General features: G+C 40.1%; 1 protein-coding gene across 2 annotated transcripts in view; it reads right to left on the minus strand.

Moving 5' to 3' along the window:
• Window positions 1-7600: 7600 nt before the first annotated feature.
• BAG4 (BAG cochaperone 4) overlaps window positions 7601-20790 on the minus strand; it is a gene marked incomplete at both ends in the record, with an annotated part of 28547 nt that continues 15357 nt past the window's right edge. Inside the window, 4 exons of one of the 2 annotated variants that reach the window (XM_079726739.1) lie at window positions 7601-8086; window positions 8802-9056; window positions 9932-10186; window positions 18466-18573. In XM_079726739.1, coding sequence (XP_079582865.1) covers window positions 7601-8086; window positions 8802-9056; window positions 9932-10186; window positions 18466-18573 — 1104 coding nt within the window. The remainder of the gene's footprint in view (window positions 8087-8801; window positions 9057-9931; window positions 10187-18465; window positions 18574-20790) is intronic. The other variant, XM_079726740.1, reaches the window with a different exon arrangement.

Consider the following 20790-nt stretch of genomic DNA (forward strand, 5'->3'; position numbering starts at 1 on the left):
CCCAGTTAGGGCTTCCCTGGTGGCGCAGTGGTTGAGAGTCCGCCTGCCGATACAGGGGACACGGGTTCGTGCCCCAGTCCGGGAAGATCCCACATGCCGCAGAGCGGCTGGGCCCGTGAGCCATGGCCGCTGAGCCTGTGCGTCTGGAGCCTGTGCTCCGCAACGGGAGAGGCCACAGCAGTGAGAGGCCCGCGTACCGCAAAATAAATAAATAAATAAATAAGTAAGTAAGTAAATAAGTAAGTAAGTAAATAAGTAAATAAATAAACCCAGTTAGCAAGTGGGCAAAAGACACACAGAGACATTTTACAGAAGAGAATACACAGATGGCAAATAAGCACATGAGAAGATGTTCAACATCATTAACCATTAAGGAAATGCAAATTAAAGCACCGTGAGATATCACTACCTACCCATCAGAATGGTTAAAATAAAAAATAGTGACACCACCAAATACTGGCAAGAATGCAGAGAGACTCATACGTTGCTGGTGGGAATGTAAAATGGTACAGCCACTCTAGAATAGTTTGGTAGTTTCCAAAAAATTAAACATGCGAGTATCATATGACCCAGAACTACACTCCTGGGCATTTATCCCAAAGAAATGAAAACTATGTCCACACAAAAACCTGTACATGAATGTACATAGCAGCTTTATTCACAATAGCCCAAACTGGAAACAACCCATATGTCCTTCAAGAGGTGAATGGTTGAACAAACTGTGGTACATCCATATCACAGACTACTACTTAGCAATAAAAAAGAACTACAGATACAGGAAACAACTTGGATGAATGTCAAGAGAGTTATGCTGAGTGGAAGAAAAAAAAAAACAATCTCTAATGGTTACATACTATACAATGCCATTTATACAGCATTCTCAAAAGGACAAAATTTAGAAATGGAAAACAGATTAGTGGTTGCCAGGGGTTTAGCATGGTGGGAAAGGAGACGCAGGTGCGGCTGTGAAAGGTCAACAGGAGGAATAGTCGTGCTGATGGGACTGTTCTGTATCTTGACCATATATCAATGTCAATATCCCGGCAGTGACATCACAGTAAAGTTTTGCAAGATGTTACCATTGAGGGAAACTGGGTAAAGGGTACAGGAAAGCTCTGAATTATTTTGTAAAACTGCATGTGAATTTACAATTATCTCAAAATAAAAACTTTAATGAAAAAAATACAATATAGGGAATTCCCTGGCAGTCCAGTGGTTAGGACTCCGCACTCTCACTGCTGAGGGCTGGGTTCAATCCCTTGTCAGGGAACTAAAATCCCACAAGCCACGCAGCATGGCCAAAAATTAAATAAATAAAATAAAAAATACAATACAGTTGGTACTCCTATCAATGGGTTCCACATTCACGGACTCAACCAACTATGGACTGACAGTATTTGGAAAGAAAAAAAATTCAGGAAAGTTCCAAAAAACTTGAATTTGCTGCATACCCGGCAACTATTTACATAGTATCTACATTGTATTTACAACTATTTACACAGCATTTACATTGTATTAGGTATTATAACTAGTCTAGAGATGATTTAAAGTATATGGGAGGATATGCATAGGTTTTATGCAATACTACAACATTTTATATAAGGGACTTGAGCATCCATGGATTTTGGTATCCACGGCGGGGTCCTGGAACCAATCCCACGGATACTGAGGGATGACTGTACTCCTAGTTATTTTGGATTGCAGAAAAACAATCATTTTTAGTATTATGCCCCATGCCATATGTGGAACACACTGATACTAAAAGGTGACTTGTTGTTTATCTGAAATTCAAATGTAACTGAGAGTCCTATATTTCATCGGGCAATACTACCCCTGGCATTAGCTTACCAGGATAAGCTAATATATATTGCAAAATAAAAGAACATTTAAAAGTTGGCTAGAGAAAATGTGCCCTGATCTCAGAAACCCCTAAATCCTCCCTTCTCAGCAGCTGGCATCTCCTCTGCCTCAAATTTTATTACAACGAATGTGTTACTGCCCACCACTCCTGATGAGAAAAGCCACATAGAGTATAAAACCCTCCTATCTTCACAGAGGAGTAAAAATTATCCAGATAATCCTCCCTTCTCAACTTCAACTCAAAATAGCTATTCCCTCCAAGAAAGATTATGAAACAATAATAATTAAACAGAATAGTCAGGAAGCATTTTCTAGAAGCAATTTGGGGTCTCCAGTATAACAACGCTGTAAAAAGCACAACCAAGAAGTAATAGACATCTAAAAAATATCTCTAACATGAAAAAGATGGAGATTGAAAAAGAAAGGAAAATGCAACTTTGTAGGAAATTTATTTGAGAAGAAAAAAAATCAAGAAATTATCATTAATATCTTCAGAGATATAAGATGCTACACCCACAAACAAGAGCAGAATCCCATAGAGAACACAGAGCACAAAAAAATTCCTAGAAACTAAAAATATGATAGATGAAACAAAATTCAGTGGAGTTGGAAGATAAAGGTCAGTAAATCCCCCACAAAGTACAGCAAAAAGGCAAAAAATGAAAGTGAAAAGATAAGTAAATCAAAGAACCAGTCTAAGAGATCTATAACAGAAACAGCAGGAATTCTAGCAAGATGTAATAGAGATTAGGGTAGCAGAGGAGGAAAATAAACAAACAAACAAAACCCAAGAAAATGTTATAGGACTTAAGAGCAGGAGTTTCCAGAACGAAATGTGCCTAGCAAAATGGACAAAAACAGACCCACACCAACACTGTACTGTAGAGGGGACAAAAATATCCTATAAGCTTCCAGGAAGAAAAACTAAACAAAGGATCATGAAAACACATTTTCAAATATGCAAGATGGAAAAAAATTACTTCCTATGCACCCTTTTTCAGGAAGCTACTGGGGAACATGCTCTACCAAAATGAGGGAATAAACTGAGAAAGAGAAAGACACAGGCTATGGAAAAAAGGAATCCAACAGAAGGGGTAGAGAGAATCCCCAGGATGAACAGAAGATACCAGAATGAAAGTATGCACCAGGGGCATACCAGTGCTGCAGTCAGAGGGCTCCAGGAACGCTTCTTCAGGAGCCTAAAATTGATTTAAAAAAAAATGTCTGAGCGGGCTTCCCTGGTGGCGCAGTGGTTGAGGGTCCGCCTACAGATGCAGGGGACACGGGTTCATGCCCCGGTCCGGGAGGATCCCACATGCCTCGGAGTGGCTGGGCCCGTGAGCCATGGCCGCTGGGCCTGCGCGTCCGGAGCCTGTGCTCTGCAACGGGAGAGGCCACAGCGGTGAGAGGCCCGCGTACCGGGAAAAAAAAAAAAAAGTCTGAGCATCTTAAGAGAAGATTTAGGGCTTCCCTGGTGGCGCAGTGGTTGAGAGTCCGCCTGCCGATGCAAGGGACACGGGTTCGTGCCCCAGTCTGGGAAGATCCCACATGCCGCAGAGCGGCTGGGCCCGTGAGCCATGGCCGCTGAGCCTGCGCGTCAGGAGCCTGTGCTCCGCAACGGGAGAGGCCACAACAGTGAGAGGCCCGCGTACCGCAAAAAAAAAAGAGAAGATTTAGACAAATGATGGAGGGTTTCAGGTCAAATCAGTCATAAGCACATAGGCAAACAAAATAAGTATGACAAATGATTCATTCCAGAGAAAACAAGGAGTTGTTCAGGAAAAGAAAAGTAAGCAGTTTACTGCATGACTGAGCTCTGGGCAGCATTTACATAGTATAATAACATACAACAGAATGACCATGTAAGTGGACTGAGAAATTGGAGGGATGAGAGCTGAGATGTGTGTATGGTAGAGGCAGAGAGACCTAACCTTCATCCTCTACAACAGAAAATCAGTAGAAATGACCTAAAATTGATAAATCAAAAGGGAGCAATACAAGTGTGTTATTAAAAAAATATGGAGATAATTTTTTTTTAAAAACTCAATTGAAAGTAGTTACTTTTGTAGAAGGAAAAATGGGAGTGGAACAGAAGAGTGCTCCTTTTCATAGAATTTACTTTTTTTTAAGATTTTTTTTTTTTTGATGTGGACCATTTTTATAAAGTCTTTACTGAATTTGTTACAATATTGCTTCTGTTTTATGTTTTGGTTTTTTGGCCGCGAGGCACGTGGGATCTTAGCTCCCAGATCCTGGATCAAACCCATACCCCCTGCATTGGAAGGTGAAGTCTTAACCACTGGACTGCCAGGGAAGTCCCAGAATTGACTCTTTAAATTGCTAACTTCCATAGAATTATTTGAGTCTTCAAACTCATAACTTTTTTAAAAAGAAAAAAAGATGAAAAACTCCAGTCCTCAAGTATCCATCCCCCAAAAAACTTTTTTTAACGCCAATTTAATCCATATTCTTCAACTTAAAAAAAAAATCTTCCCACCTCTAATGGTATTACACTAACCAACTACAGAACTGTTTTCAAAACCCCATTTTTCAAAGCACTTAAAAGAATTCCCCACCAACAATGTAGAGACCAGCCCATCCTGCTAATACTTCATTGGGACTTAAATTCATCTAAATATTTACATTGGCGTTTATACTTAGAACAATAGTGGCTTATTATAGAGAACATAGCTGTGTTTAACATGCCAGATCTGGATAACTTTATTCAAGATTTTGACAGAAATTATCCCCAAAGTAATATTAAACTTAGACACTTTTTAAAAGTCCAGATGTGAAATACCAAAAAAAATTTGAATTCAGTCTAGAGTCAATACTAAGTCAAGAACTGAATCAGATCCACAAAAAAATGAATACTATTTTCCTTCTTATATTCACTATATTTTCTGGCACAGCTTGCAATTTAGTTTTCCTTTCCTTGACATTGGCATTTGGAATCATTTTAACATGGTTTACACCTTTAAGTTCTAAGTCTGTACTTATCCTGAATATCTTATTATAATTAAAATTATAAATCCAGAAGCAATAGCCCTCCCTTACAGAAAGAATCCAATTAATACATGTAGAAGGAATAAGAGAAACAAAGTCACATTCGAACACCACAGTAGTAACAAGCAAGATCTGCCAGTGGATACAAAAATGAGTGGGCAAAAGTTTAAGCAGAAACAGGACATTTGCATAGCTCACATTATCTCTAGCAAACACTCAGTCATTACAAAGGAAAACATAGTAAGTTTACAGCAGAGAATCCTAGCAGACGCCACCTCAGGTAGTGGCGAAGTTTAATAACACCAGAAATACATTACCGCATCAGGTGTCAAGATACACTGTCACAGATCGGAGGACGCTATGATGACATGACAACTAAATGCAAGGCAGGATCCTGGATTGGATCCTGAAACAGTGAAAGGACATTAGTGAAAAGACTAGAAAATCTCTACTTTCAAAACTCTCTACTTCAGTTAATAGCATTATATCAAGGCTAATTTCTTAACTTGACAAATGTTCTACAGCTATGTAAGATGTTAATATAAAGGGAAGGTGAGCGAAGAGTATACAGAAACCGCTGTTTTTGCAACTCTTCAGGAGGTCTAAAATTATCTCAAAACCAAAATAAAAAACTGTTAAAAAACATACACACACACATATAATGTGTGTGTGTATAATGTGTGATCTATAGATTAAAAAATCAAGACTTCAGGGAAATTGGTATCTTGGGCACTCAGTTAAAAAATAGTGTTCTCGGGGCTCCCCTGGTGGCGCAGTGGTTGAGAGTCCGCCTGCCGATGCAAGGGACACGGGTTCGTGCCCCTGTCCGGGAGGATCCCACATGCCGCGGAGCGGCTGGGCCCGTGAGCCATGGCCGCTGAGCCTGCGCGTCCGGAGCCTGTGCTCCGCAACGGGAGAGGCCGCAACAGTGAGAGGCCCGCATACCGCAAAAAAAAAAAAAAAAAAAATAGTGTTCTCTCCTGTATTAGTCATTGTCTCACTGGTTTATGTTAACTTAGCTTTAAGGTTCTCCCCCTTCTAAATATTTAGTTTCAAGTACAACTTTTAAATTTTCATAGAAAAGCCTTTTGTAACATTCCTATATTAGGCCAAAAATAAAAATCCTAGAATAAAATTGTCACCATATTATCTCATAAAATCACTCATACCAACCTAAGACCCGGCCAATATTTTTACTTCACTTCTTCTCGTCATATAATATGTTTGTATTGTTTTTTTTAATAGGGAGAGGAGATGGCTGGTGGATTTATTTTCTTGTTAATAGGCCTGGCAGTCAAAAAAAATCACTTGGATATCTTATTAAGAAACAGCAGTTTTTCCAATAACAGATACTGCATACTGGAACTCACTTCAGATGAAAAAAGTAAGTTATCTAACTAAGTCTCTTCTACATGATAGCATAGAGCTACCTAAGCAAATCCAGCTAAGACCCTTTCAATATCCCTTCCTTAAATCTGGCTCTAAAATGACTGTTATTAGTGATGGTAAACATCTTTTTTATAAAACAGGCAATACTGTCTATGCAACTTACTCTAGGGAAACAAAGATAAACATCAAATCTACCTTTAAAAGAAGAACACAATTTCCCACCCTACCTATGGCTGATTCATTCCCTGAGCATGAATCCTCTTTTACCCTCGTTGTTTCTTGCTGTAAACTGAGCAGATACACTGAGCTGAAATCTCCTCATAGGGATCCTGATGGTGAAGCTAATATTTTAGATGGAGAATAGCATTCTCAAATGGTTGTATTTATTACTTTTGCAGTTATTATTTCTACGTGTTGTGGCATCTAATTTTTAATCTGTGTTCATCACACTGCTCCATATGGAAGCAGCTGTACTAAAAAGATAATTAAGGGGGAAGAAAGGAAATTTTAAAGTGGATCTTCATCCAAATACGATTAAGACAGCAAAAAAGGAAATAGCCCCATTTTCATTCCTATACCCATGCCATTTCCAAATTAACCTTCCAATAGTAACATGAAAAATAGAAGTGGTAAAACTCTAACCTAATGATCTATACAAAAAAGGAGACAATCTACCCCAGGAACTTACTACACAATGCAATATATTCAAGTGGTGAAAAGATATAAATTCATCCAGAACTGCCATACTATCTGGCTGTCAGTATAGTCTCTTGAGTAATTATATTAAACATATTACTACAAAATGTACCAAGAAGTAGGGAATAACACTATATTTGTGAACTACAAGTAACAAAACAAAACAGAGGTCTAAGAAGGCTAAAGTCCAAGCTATAATTTACACACAAAGTGTACGGTGAAAGCAGTCACAATGTACAAAAATGTGACAAGTAATCCAGATGTTTAAAAAAGCAGAGCCTGTTTGTCTCAGACAACATCCAGTCTTATCCGGTAGGTTTCTGATAAGCCCGTTACATAAGGTGGATTTCCCTCCTGCTGATAAGAAGCAGCTTGCAGATACCCAAAAATTTTTTAAGGGGTGAGTCTACTTGGCAATACTGATAACCCCACAGCTTCCTATTACATTCATTGGTCTGAAAACTGAAAACAACTTATAATCGAACTGTTCTTCCAAGTCCTTTACCAGTTTTTCAAGTTTTATATCAAAGGAAAGTTGGAATGTATTGCTTCTTTTCCTCAACAGGCATTTCAAAAAGAGGGTTATTAACCAAAATCAAGCGTTCTTTGGTCAAGTTAGTAACAGGCTTCCCCTTTGTTCTAAATCCTTTCATAATCCTTTTTTTTCCAATTTTTCCAGTATGGCCTGGATTTTACAAACAGCCTCTTTCCTGGCCTGCCGGACAGAGTCCTGGCCCCCAGTTTCAACTGAATCCAGTTCCAAAAGTTCCTTGGTTAGCATTTCTTCCAAAAGCCAGTATGCCTTGTCTGTCTTTTTTCCTACGAATTCTTCTACTTCTTGCTCAAGATACTGGACCTTCTCCAGCACATGTAGGATTTTTTTAATACTTGGGGGAGTCCCTTCATCTGAAGATAAACACTCTTCAGGAAGATTATTACTCTGATCTTGATTGCTGGGATGTTCGTTGGTGGCATTGGCATACAGCTGAGGCTCAGCACTATACTGGACTTGGGAATCCAAGAGCTCTGAATTATCATTGTTCACTGTTCCCGAGGACTCGTACTGATGGACACTGCAAGGAAAGTTGTGCCGGTTCATGCCTTGATCGGATTGGCTATAGGGGTATGAGGCATCCTTGACGTAGGAGAGCAAAGAGGGGGGAAAAGCTGTTTTAATGGGGATCCATCAACATCAGATTTGCTAGCCCACATCTTTCACCTGACCAGGAAGGCACATGAGAAGACGCCCCACCCATAAAAGCAGACGGCCCTCCTTAATCATTTGAGACGACTACAGCCCGAAAAAGATAAAAGGCAGAGAATTCCTGAGTACAAAGGCTGGCATCTACCCCCCCCCCCGAGACAGGTCATCATCATGAACACCTCACAATCTGTCCAGTGACTTAATAAATAGGAATTAGATAGTTTTTTCCCCTAAAGGGATAAAACCTGAAGACAAATCTTAAAAAGGAACCTGGCCACAAGCAAACGATGTTCAAGTGTGTGGTTTCATAAAACCATGCAATTTCACATGGGTTTTGTCTTCTGTCAGGAGACTGAGGTAATAAAATCTAATCTTTGATTTTGTCTAACATTCCGATGGTATTACAACTAATTTAGTAAATGAGCATTCTCCCGTCGTTTAAAAAAAGGAAATGAACCTAAAACTGCTCTAAAAAATAAAGTCTATTTTACATAAAAAGTAAACTGGGCTAGGTAAAGCTATAGGTAGTAGCCACCAACATTTTGAAGTTAGTCCCCATTTAACACAGACCAATGCAGAAAAAGTTCCACGTTGCGCTCTCTTCATTACCCAGACATTAAGAGGACAACGTCTAGAAGCCTCCTACCTTGGGCTGTGGGGCTGGGGGGGAAGGAGGTGGCCGAGGAGAGCCACTGCTCGGCCATGATGAAGCGCTCTCGCTCACGTAGAGACTCCCGGGTGGTGCTGAGGGGGCAGCTGAAGGCCAGGGGTAACGAGCTCCCATGCCATAAGCCCCCGGAGGAGCCCAGGAGTCCTCCTGGGATCGTACAGTTGGTCCTGGTTGTGGAACACTACGATTACCATCCCCATAAGGATAGTGGGGCATGCTCACTCCAGGGTTCTAGATTGAGAGGAAGGAAATACACTGGTCATTGCTAAAAAACACTTAAAGAAGTAATGAAAATATTCTAGTGTAAACAGATTCAGAGATGCTTCCTCTCGGCTTAACAGGGTATATTTCAGCTGCTATGGGACTAAACTGTAGTATTTCTAATGAGTTGCAAATATTTTCTCCAAACCTAAAAAAGCTTGGTTCCAAAGATATCAGGGGCAGATTTGGTGACCATCAAACTCAGAAAAATAGGGCCTAAACTTCAGTGGCTGAAGCACAGCATAAGTCTGTTCCACAGATACTATAAATAAATGGACCCATATGCTATAAGGAAGCACAAATAAAGACATACTGGAACTCTCCTTGAAGTGAACAGAGAAATAAACATGGGATCATTCACAGAATATTAAAAAATATAAACCTAACCTTTTGGGCTTCCCTGGTGGCACAGTGGTTAAGAATCCACCTGCCAGTGCAGGGGACACAAGTTCGAGCCCTGGTCTGGGAAGATCCCACGTGCCGCGGAGCAACTAAGCCTGTGCGCCACAACTACTGAGCCTGTGCTCTAGAGCCCGCGAGCCACAGCTACTGAGCCCGCGTGCCACAACTACTGAAGCCCACACGCCTAGAGCCCGTGCTCTGCAACAAGAGAAGCCACCGCAATGAGGAGCCCGCGCACCGCAAAGAAGAGTAGCCCTTGCTCTCAGCAACTAGAGAAAAGCCCACGCGCAGCAACAAAAACCCAACGCAGCCAAAAATAAATAAATAAATAAATTTATTTTTTTTAAACCCCAAAAAACCTAACCTCTTGAAGTGGACAGAAAAATAAGCTTGGTACCATTCATTAATATGAAAAAATAAAAACACAACAGACGAATGCTCACCTGTGAAGCAGGATATCCTGGAACCTGCCCCCTAAGAGGGGCTGCTTCAGTCTGGCAGTCCTGCTGGGGATACATCCAACGAGAGACTGGGGTTGGGCTGTTGCCAGGTGAACGGTAAGTGCTTGGAACCTCTGTGGAGTAATTGGTCGGAGCATACCCGGATGTGTAATAAGCCCCCGGGTATGAGGCAGTATTTGTCCCAGGGCCAGTGGGGTACGGTGGGCCATATGCTCCATTTGTATAAGAATTCAAACTCTGTAAAAAAGCAAAGTTGGGAGAAAAAAAAGATGAATGAGTGGATGAGCTGAAATGCCCTCACTTCGAAAACTTGGAGAAGAAAGGAGATCAGGAACTGATGAAAATATGAACTACCTAAGCAACCCTTGAGGTATTCTTCCATATATTACAATCATATACATATATTAAACTCAGATTATCGCCTTAGAGTCTGTGTCCTAACCATGGGTATATTGTGATGAAGGATGAAGTGATGGCCTTTAGTGCTTCTCAGCCATTTCCATAAGTGCACCTAACAATTGCACCTAACGGCAGGGAACTTGTCCCCACAAACTGAAGAGGGTGTTCCGGGAAGCCTGGGAGAATGGCGAGAGAAAGAAGAAAGTAACCATAGTACAACAGAAAGAAAAAAAGACCACAGAGGAAGACCTAGCCCTGCTACTGGCTTTGCGTTTACCCTGTCTGAGCTTTAGTTTCTCCAGCAGGAAAATGGAAATCATAAACATATCTTGCAGGGTTATTGTAAAAATTAATGAGATGACATATATAAAACGCTTAGTATAGTGTCTGGCACGTAGTATGCTCAATGATTTGCAATTTTTTTTTTTTTTTTTTTTTTTTTTTTTTTTTTTTTTTGCGGTATGTGGGCCTCTCACTGTTGTGGCCTCTCCCGTTGCGGAGCACAGGCTCCGGACGCGCAGGCTCAGCGGCCATGGCTCACGGGCCCAGCCGCTCCGCGTCATGTGGGATCTTCCCAGACCGGGGCATGAACCCGTGTCCCCTGCATCGGCAGGCGGACTCTCATCCACTGCGCCACCAGGGAAGCCCGATTTGCAATTTTTATAATACAAATTGTTGTTAGTATTAATGTGGCAAGGTCAGGAAACGAACCCAGATCTGACTCCAAGCCTATGTGCTTTGTATTGATACTATCCTACTCTGCTTCCCCAAATGATAACAGCAGAGACAAATTCCTCATATATTGCTTACTGCAGTTTTACATCACCTATCCAGACTATTACTGACACCCAGAATCCTCAGTTTAGTAATCCAAACAAGATTAAAGCTAAACTCTAAATGATTACCTTAACATTTTCTATTAATTTCTACTTTACCTTGTTAAAATGGTAAAAACAGAATCAAGTTTTCCTGGACCCATCCTTCTAAAACTAGACAATCTTTCCCATTTTAGGTAGAAGAATAAGAAAAGAATCTTGTGATATTAACTAGACTTACCATGGTGATCATTTCACAGTGTATACAAATATGGAATCATTACGCTGTACATCTGAAACTAACATTATATGTCAATTATACCTCAATTAAAAAAAAAAGAATCCTGATATCTTCTACAGTTGTTAATGACTGAAGAAAATGAAATTTAAATTTGATTCCAAATCTACCACAACAAAAAGAGGGATAGATTGAAGTGGGAAGGAGGGCATAATTCTGTGGAAAATAAATTCTTAGCCACAGTTTTATGGCAAGAGGATAAAAGACAGGCTACTATCACCACACGGCCAAAGAATTCCATGCAGGGACAGGGGTGAGGGAAAATCCAGCCAGGCATTCCTCGAGCAGCCACTGTGAGGCTAATCAAGTCTTGTGCCTACAGGCTGCTGTGCCTAACCAAACAATCCCTTATGCAACATATACAGCTGAAGACTTGATTTTAAAAAAATCATGTGACTTTTTGAACTGTTATTCAAATTCTAGAAATCCTTCCTAAGGAAATTATTCGACTAGAGAAAAAATCATAGGCATGAATTTGTTCATCACAGCATGATTCACCATCATGCAGAATTGTAAACAACCTAACCGTCCTGTACTGATGGAATGATTAAGTAGACTATGGGCTACTCATTGAGGAAATTTTATTCTGTCTTAAAAACTCACTGTTAGGGACTTCCCTGGTGGCGCAGTGGTTAAGAATCCGCCTGCCAATGCAGGGGACACGGGTTTGAGCCCTGGTCCAGGAAGATCCCACATGCCGCGGAGCAACTAAGCCCACGCGCCACAACTACAGGGCCTGTGCTCTAGAGCCCGCAAGTCACAACTACTGAGCCCTCGTGCCACAACTACTGAAGCCCACGTGCCTAGAGCCTGTGCTCCACAACAAGAGAAGCCCACGCATCTTAACGAAGAGTAGCCTGCACTTGCCACAACTAGAGAAAGCCCGCGCACAGCAACAAAGACCCAACACAGCCAAAAAAATAAAAAATAAATAATAAAATAAATTAATTAATTTAAAAAAACTCACTGTTAGAACTGACCAGACATCTAATGATATTACAGAATTATTTGGGTTTTTTTCCTTTAAGTTTTAATAATGGCATTGTGGTAAGGTCTTTAAAACTTCCTTATATCTTAAAGATACATGTTTAAGTATTTACAAGAGACATAACATGATGTCTGGAATTTGCTTCAAAATACTCTAAGGATATATAAATGAAACATGATGGCCATGTATTGATACTTGTTGAAGCTGAGTAATGGGTACATGGGAGATTACTGCACTATTCTCATTACTTTGGATTATGTTTGAAAATTTCCTTACTATTAAAAAAAAGTTCTCGTTATTTCACCCTATAACATGTAAAGTACATACGATAAATGAAAAGTCGTATTAAAAGGCATATGTAAGGGCTTCCCTGGTGGCGCAGTGGTTGAGAGTCCGCCTGCCGATGCAGGGGACACGGGTTTGCGCCCTGGTCTGGGAGGATCTCACATGTCGTGGAGCGGCTGGGCCCGTGAGCCATGGCCGCTGAGCCTGCGCGTCCGGAGCCTGTGCTCCGCAACGGGAGAGGCCACAACAGTTAGAGGCCCGCGTACCGCAAAAAAAAAAAAAAAAAAAAAAAAGTCATGACGGGTTCGATCCCTGGTCGGGGAACTAAGATCCAGCATGCAGTGAGGTACAGCCAAAAAAAAAAAAAAAAAAAAAGTCATGAAATCCCAAGTATGTCTAGAAACTGGTGGGCTGCTTGGACCATAGCTACTTCCATCTATGTCCAAGTAGACTATTTTCATGAAGGGAAACTTGTATCTAAGGATAGCAAGCTGTGATTTGAAACTTGTCAGCTGGCATGGCCACAGAAAATCTGAAACTGAGTAACTGCAAGAAGAATTAAACAAAATCTTTGATAGTCATTGAATTTCTGTAGAAGTCTCACTCTGAATTCCAGAAGAAATCAAGAGACTGGAGCTCTTAAAACTCAAAAAATATCCCAAGTGCTGCTCTTGCTCTAGAGGTAAATGTAAGTATGACTTAGCATTCAAAAGTCAAAATCTTGTCACATGATATGATTCTCATTGCAAGCTAAAGATTATCCAGGAGGTAATACTTCTTCCAAAAGTTGGTTTTACAATTGACGGACTGTTTATAGATGTAGAATCCAAAGAGGAGAAAACTGATCAGGTTTCTCACTCAGAAAGTGATACACTTGTTCAACGGATTCCCTTTCCATTTGGTACATGAATATCAAACAGCAAACAGACCCAATCCAAGTGGGAAAAAAACCTTTTTTTCCATTAGCAACACCACAATTCTTCCTGCTGTGCTTATCTTGAAAAACATGGAAGGCTTCACCACAAAAGTACTCCAAGACTTCATAATTATCAGCAGTCGACATCAACTTGAGTTTCTACTAATACTCATTTCTGGAACTGCCAAATCTATTATCATCCACTGGTTACTTCCTCATGCAGTATCTCTCCTTATAGAACTATTCCAATTTTTGTCTCACAGGAGCTCCAAACCACAGTACTTAATAAGCTGTATTTTACAACCCAGGTCCCCTTTAAGTTAAGTGAAAAGGTGTTATAGGTTCTGATGAGAGTCCTTTTGTATCATGATTTCTCAATTCAGAACATTATAAGAGGACTTCAGTTTTGTTTCTTAGAGCATTTCTATTCCCAGGCACTCAGTGTTCTGTGCTGTAATCTCCCAGAACCCAAGAGAATTATCTTCTTTATCAGAAAATCAATGTGAAAACATCCGTCTTCCATCCTTTAGATACGTGGAAAAGAAGCTTTAGAAACATGGAAAAGAAGCTTTAGAAAAACAAGTTGCATTCATGACCAATGAGAGGATTTTAAACAAAAACACCCCACCACAATCATTACTAGAGAAGCTGTGTATTTATCATGCTTTTCCCAAGTACCCACTGGGTCAGTGGATCAGAGCTACAACATGCATGTTTACAAATGATCAGCGTCGGAAGAACATATGTTAGCCTTGCAGTTGCTACAGACATTGACGAAGGATGAGCTTATGATCATAGTTCAGAAACGTTCAAAGTTTTTAAGTCTTCTGAAGAGTAGCCTGGCAGCATAGCAAAGAAAATAAAGGAGTTCTTGGCCCAGTTTCAAAGCCCTGATACAGAGGCCAAAGAGAAAGAAAACACTACTGGGGCTTCAGAAGACAGTCCTTGATGCAAATGAAGGCGTTAAAAGCAAATAAGAAGCAATCTTAGTTTGAAGAACTCAGAAAATACCTCGTGAGTTTCCTCAACAGTCTGGTGAGCCCAAATCTTCTGTTCTGAGCTGGTTTACTTCATGCTGCCTAAACCTGCTCCACAGACCATCCGACACGCTCCTCAACAACCCTTACTATTAGCTGAAAATGAGGAAAGCTGTATTTCAAAGACTGTCCCCTGTTCCTGCATAGCACACACACTGCACCTGAACACAACAGGCTAATCAGCTTTGGGGACTGCTCAGGGGCCCTCCCAACATTCATCGATTCTGAAGAAACGGATATAAATTCCACATTACCAGGGGGAAAGTGCATGAAATTACGCACTCCCGGTTTATAAGAGAAGAGTGATCATGTGGCAAAGCTAACATGAGGCGGCAGATAGAAGGCAAAGGAGTGAAACCATTCAATTTTTTAAAAAGGAAACCAGTCATATCTACATACTACTACAGGAGTCTGTTTTGGTCAGAAGATAAATGTATAATCCCCATGTGATGCTTCACCAGAAAATACACGTGTGCTAATCCCATACAAGCATATGTCTAGATACCTTTGGGTTTAGAATCCAACAATTTTTGTATCTAAAAGCTCTCTCAGATTATTGCTGTTGCTTTCAAAAAGTCATCACTAAATTAAAAGTGAATCTTTCTTGAATATGGGTAATATATACATGTAATAAATGCCTTTATCTAAGGGGGGGAATGTCATCTCCAAAAATAATCTTTTTTTTTTTTTTTAATATGTTGACTCCCTTTTTTTTTTGGCTGCATTGGGTCTTCGTTGCTGCGTGTGGGCTTTTTTCTAGTTGAGGCTGGCAGGGGCTACTCTTCGTTGCAGTGTGCAGGCTTCTCATTGCGGTGGCTTCTGTTGTTGCGGAGCATGGGCTCTAGGAGCGTGGGCTTCAGTAGTTGTGGCGCGTGGGCTCAGTAGTTGTGGCTCACGGGCTCAGTAGTTGTGACTCACGGGCTCTAGAGCGCAGGCTCAGTAGTTGTGGCGCATGGGCTTAGTTGCTCTGTGGCATGTGGGATCTTCCCGGACCAGGGCTCGAACACGTGTCCCTGCATTGGCAGGTGGATTCTCAACCACTGCTCCACCAGGGAAGTCCCCCAAAATAATCTTTATCAATAGGAACAATTGATGAAATCAGACAAATTAACATTGCTGAGAAAAACTGTGACTCATGACTTTGGGTTCTGTCTTCCTCTTACATTAACTGTAAAAGTAATGCCTGCTACTCTACAAATTGATCTATATGCAATCCCAATGAAAATCCCAGGGCCTCCCTGGTGGCGCAGTGGTTGAGAGTCCGCCTGCTGATGCAGGAGATACGGGTTCATGCCCCGGTCTGGGAGGATCCCATATGCCGCGGAGCGGCTGGGCCCGTGAGCCATGGCCGCTGAGCCTGCGCATCCAGAGCCTGTGCTCCGCAACGGGAGAGGCCACAACAGTGAGAGGCCCGCGTACCACAAAAAAAAAAAAAAAAGAAAGAAAATCCCAGCTGCCTTTTGTGCTGAAACTGAAAAGTTCATTTCCTCATTGGCAACCATTGTGAAAAGTAATTTGGCTATATTAAATAAAGATGTACGTAACCAAACCCAACAATTCCATACACTAGGGAAATGCTTGTCTCATATGTTGTACAATAGAAAAGAGAAAAACAACGTTGAGTTAAAGAAAAGCAAGCTGCAGGAGAATGCTAGTATGAAACCACTCATATCAAGTTTAAAATCATGTTAAATAATACTATAAAAATGCATATACAAGTAGTAAAAGCATAAAAACACATATGAGACAATTACTATAACTTTAAGAAATGGAAAGAAGTGTTATATGGGGCTTCAACTGTACTTATTTTACTTCTTTTTAAAAATCTGAAACTTAAAAACTGACAAAGCTAGGAGCTAGATAAAAAAAAGATGTACGTATTTTCTGTACTCTTTCAGAATGCTTGAAATATTTTAAAGTTAATATTTGTCATAAGAAGTCAAAATTTTTAACAACAAAAGCAAAGTCAACAAAACAAAAGCAAAATTAAAAAGTGGGATTACATCAAACTAAAAAGCTTCTACACAGCAAAGGAAACCATCAACGAAAGGAAAGGCAGGGCTTCCCTGGTGGCGCAATGGTTAAGAATCCACCTGCCAATGCAGGGGACACGGGTACGAGCCCTGGTCCGGGAAGATCCCACATGCCACAGAGCAACTAAGCCCGTGTGCCACAACTACCAAGCCTGTGCTCTAGAGCCTGTGAGCCACAACTACTGAGCCCACGCACCTAGAGAAGCCACCGCAATGAGAAGCCTGCGCACCGCAACGAAGAGTAGCCCACACACTGCAACGAAGAGTAGCCCTCGCTCGCCGCCAGTAGAGAAAGTCCGCATGCAGCAACGAAGACCCAACGCAGCCAAAAAAATTAAATAAATAAGTAAATTTAAAAAATAAAAAAAATAAAGGCAACCTACTGAATGGAAGAAAATACTTGCAAATCATATATCTGATAAGGTAAGGAGTTAATATATAAAGAACTCATATAACTCAATAGCAAAAAATCAAACAATCTGATTTAAAAAATGGGCAGAGGATCTGAATAGACATTTTCCCAAAGACATAGAAGATGGCCAACGGGTACATGAAAAGGTGCTCAACATCACTAATCATCAGGAAGTGCAAATCAAAACCACAGTGAGATACGACCACACCGGTTAGAATGGCTATTCTCAAAAAGACAAGAAATAAGTATTGGGTGAGAATGTTGAGAAAAGGAAACCCTTGTGTACTGTTGATGGGAATGGAAACTGGTACAGCTACTGTGAAAACCAGTATGGAGGTGCCTCAAAAAACTAAAAACAGAATTACCATATGATCCAGCAATTCCACTTCTGGGAATATATTCACGGGAAACAAAAACACTAACTCGAAAAGATATCTGCACCCCATGTTCACTGCCGCACTATTTTACAACAGCCAAGACATGGAAACACCCTAAGTGTCCATCACTGGATGAATGGATGAAGATAATGTGATATATATATATATATACACACAATGGAGTATTATTCAACCATAAAAGAGAAGGAAATCTTGCCATTGGGACAACATGGATGGACCTTGAGGGCATTATGCTAAATGAAATGTCAGACACAGACAAATACCATAAGATCTCATTTATATGTGGAATCTAAAAAAACAAAAAAAGCCAACTCATAGATACAGAAAACAGACTGGTGGTTGCCAGAGGTGGAGCAGTGGGCTGGGGTGCAGGAACGGGTAAAGGAGGTCAAAAGGTACAAATTTCCAGCTATAAAATAAGTAAATCGTAGGATGTAATGTAGAGCCTGGTAACTATAGTGAACAGATTGTACTGTAATATTTGACAATTACTAAGAGAGTATATCTTAAACGCTTTCCTCACAAGAAAACAAACCTTTGTAACTGTATGGTGACAGATGTTAACTAGACTTCTGTGGCGATCATTTTGGAAAGTATATAAATATTGAACCTTTACACTGTACACCTGAAACTAATATAATGTTATATGTCAATTACAGCTCCATAAAAGGTCAAAGTTTTAGAAATAAGTACATTTTGCGTTTGTTGTTTCCAGGTCCTGAGAAATAATCTATCATGCATCAAGCTACCTTTGCTATAGGTAGTATCTGCCTAGATATTTCCTTATCTCTGAGCTAAAAACATTAAAATGATTAAGATAGAGTGCATTATATAACAAAAGCCCACACACCTTCACTATGAAATCTCCACAGGTTCTGAAAATAAATCGATTCATTAAGAAAAAATGCAGAACGTCTGTCAATTTTAGACCCTACCTGGCCTTGCATTTCCGGTCTTACAGGATATGTACTTGGGTAAGGAGCCCGAGGTCGGGCAGGAGAATTCCAATAGTTGGAATTGTAGCTAGGATATGGTGGCTGCTCCTAAGGACAAAAAGGAAAATAGATTCACTTTTACTAACATCCTTACATCATTCTGAAAAGTTGATAGAGGTAGGTATAAGTATCGAAAAAAATAGGCAATAGACAAAAAGCAATGGAACCCCACTCTAAAATCACTCATTATTAAAATTGATGCAGATACATGGTCAATCACTTGCCCTAGAACAAAGCAAATATTAACTGTTCTTGTGCATTATGCCAATTATAACAAATGATATATCTACTATGTCAAGTTAATTAGCAAAACCAGAGACATTCAATTCGTTTATCCCTCTCCAATCACTAACCCATCACTAATTTAATTAGTGCAGCACAATTGTAGTTCTTTGCCATTGTTAAGAAGAGTAGTATAATACTTACCTATCTCAACAACTTTGAAACTTGAAGTAATATTTTACTACTAAACTTTACTTCAAATGCATACACCTTCAATATTCAACTTCTTTGCCTGGCCACACCCTAGTTTTTTCATATTCCTCTACTTTCTGCTATGGCTAAGGTTTCTGCTGGCAGCCCACAACTAACTCAGGATCAGGAATTACGTAGAATAATTACCGCTCCAAGGAGAAAATCTAGCTATGGCATTAATCTCTACAGCTTTTACTTCACCTCAAAAAGTCAGTGTCATCATTTTCAATAAGCCAATACACTCTGATAAGAAACTAGATCAACTCAAAACTTTTCAGGCTGTTTTAATATATACATTTGTCATCCCATAAGTTGAGTTATTTTGCTTTGAGCTTTATAGTTTAATTTTAAGCTTAAAGAGGATCTTCAAATCTTCAAATATGGTTTCACAAAGAAAATCACTGGCAGTTGCAGTCTCTGAGAATTTAATTTATCACCCACCATCTGAGCTTAACTGCACTACTTACCAGTTTCATAATACTTTGTTTTCAAAGCATGCAATTATTCCACATGACATTATACAAGCCAGGCAAGTAACATCTCCCTTACATAATACAGCAACTAGAGCAATATAGAAACTAGCAACTTCAGATCCTAACAACCAAATTTCTCAATCAGGCAAATTCCCCTGACTAATCCCCCCCTTCCCCCGTTAAGTGGTATTTGACTAATTAATTGATTTCTCTCTACCAAGAATTTGAATCTTAATTAAAAAGGTGAAAAGACCAGAGTTGAAGCTGACTCACTCCAGCAGTGGTGAACACCTAAATACCTAGAACTTCCTTGGTTTCTGTCCTTTCCTACCGATCCTCCGAAGCACCCCACACATTTGTACTACCTCTCCACCCACCCTGTCCGCACTCCTTCCTTACTCAGCTTCTCAACACCTTAAATCCCTTACCACTCTTTCCCTCGGATGTTCTCACCTGCAAAAACCTAACCCAGTTTAAACCCAATGATCCACTGATTCTACATCTGTACTTCACCTAAATATCGGTGGAGGGAAATGCAAGCTCTCTGGTTTCACACAAGCAGACACTCAGCACTGCCTAGCAACTACACTACACTTCCTCAGTATGTTCATCCCACTCACAGAACAACTATTTCACCTTCTTGTCCCCTCAAATCTCCAGTATCCTCTTATCCTACCCCTCATTTTTCAACTGATAATTTTATCTCATATTATACTTAATATGAATCGAATTGGAGGAACAGGTGTAAATTCACATATTTTAAAAATGTAATTTAACCTTGTATGCAAAACAAACAAATATGGGTAAGTGACAGCATGCCAGTTTTAAACAAAGGATTTAGGAATTAATGCAAATTCTAGGAACCCATTTGCACTCCTGCCCTCCACCATGGACTAGAATATCCCATATAGGAGCTGTCATTTCAGCCTGAGTCCCAGAACAAAACACATGAACAAACTTGAACCCAACCCAGAACCTGGAGATGAGCCCCTGCAGCGACATCACAGAACAAAAGCAAGAAATAAATATTCATTGTTGTAAGCTGCAACTCTTGGAGTTGTTTTTTACTACAGGAAAAATCAACCGATGAGATAACTAAACATCAAATTGGTAACATAACCACACAGAAAAAAGAATTATTTCTAATGACTTTTAAATCATCTTACTTTGACTGTACACACTTAGTGGAATATATTCTAAAGACCAGATGAACTGCAAAGAAACCTAAACTGCATCCATTAGGGAACTATTAGTCATAATATTGATATTACTATCTGTATTAACAGCTTTATTGAGATATAATTCACTACCATGCAAT

The sequence above is a fragment of the Hyperoodon ampullatus genome (assembly GCF_949752795.1).
Source record: "Hyperoodon ampullatus genome assembly, chromosome: 20".
NCBI lineage: Eukaryota > Metazoa > Chordata > Mammalia > Artiodactyla > Ziphiidae > Hyperoodon > Hyperoodon ampullatus.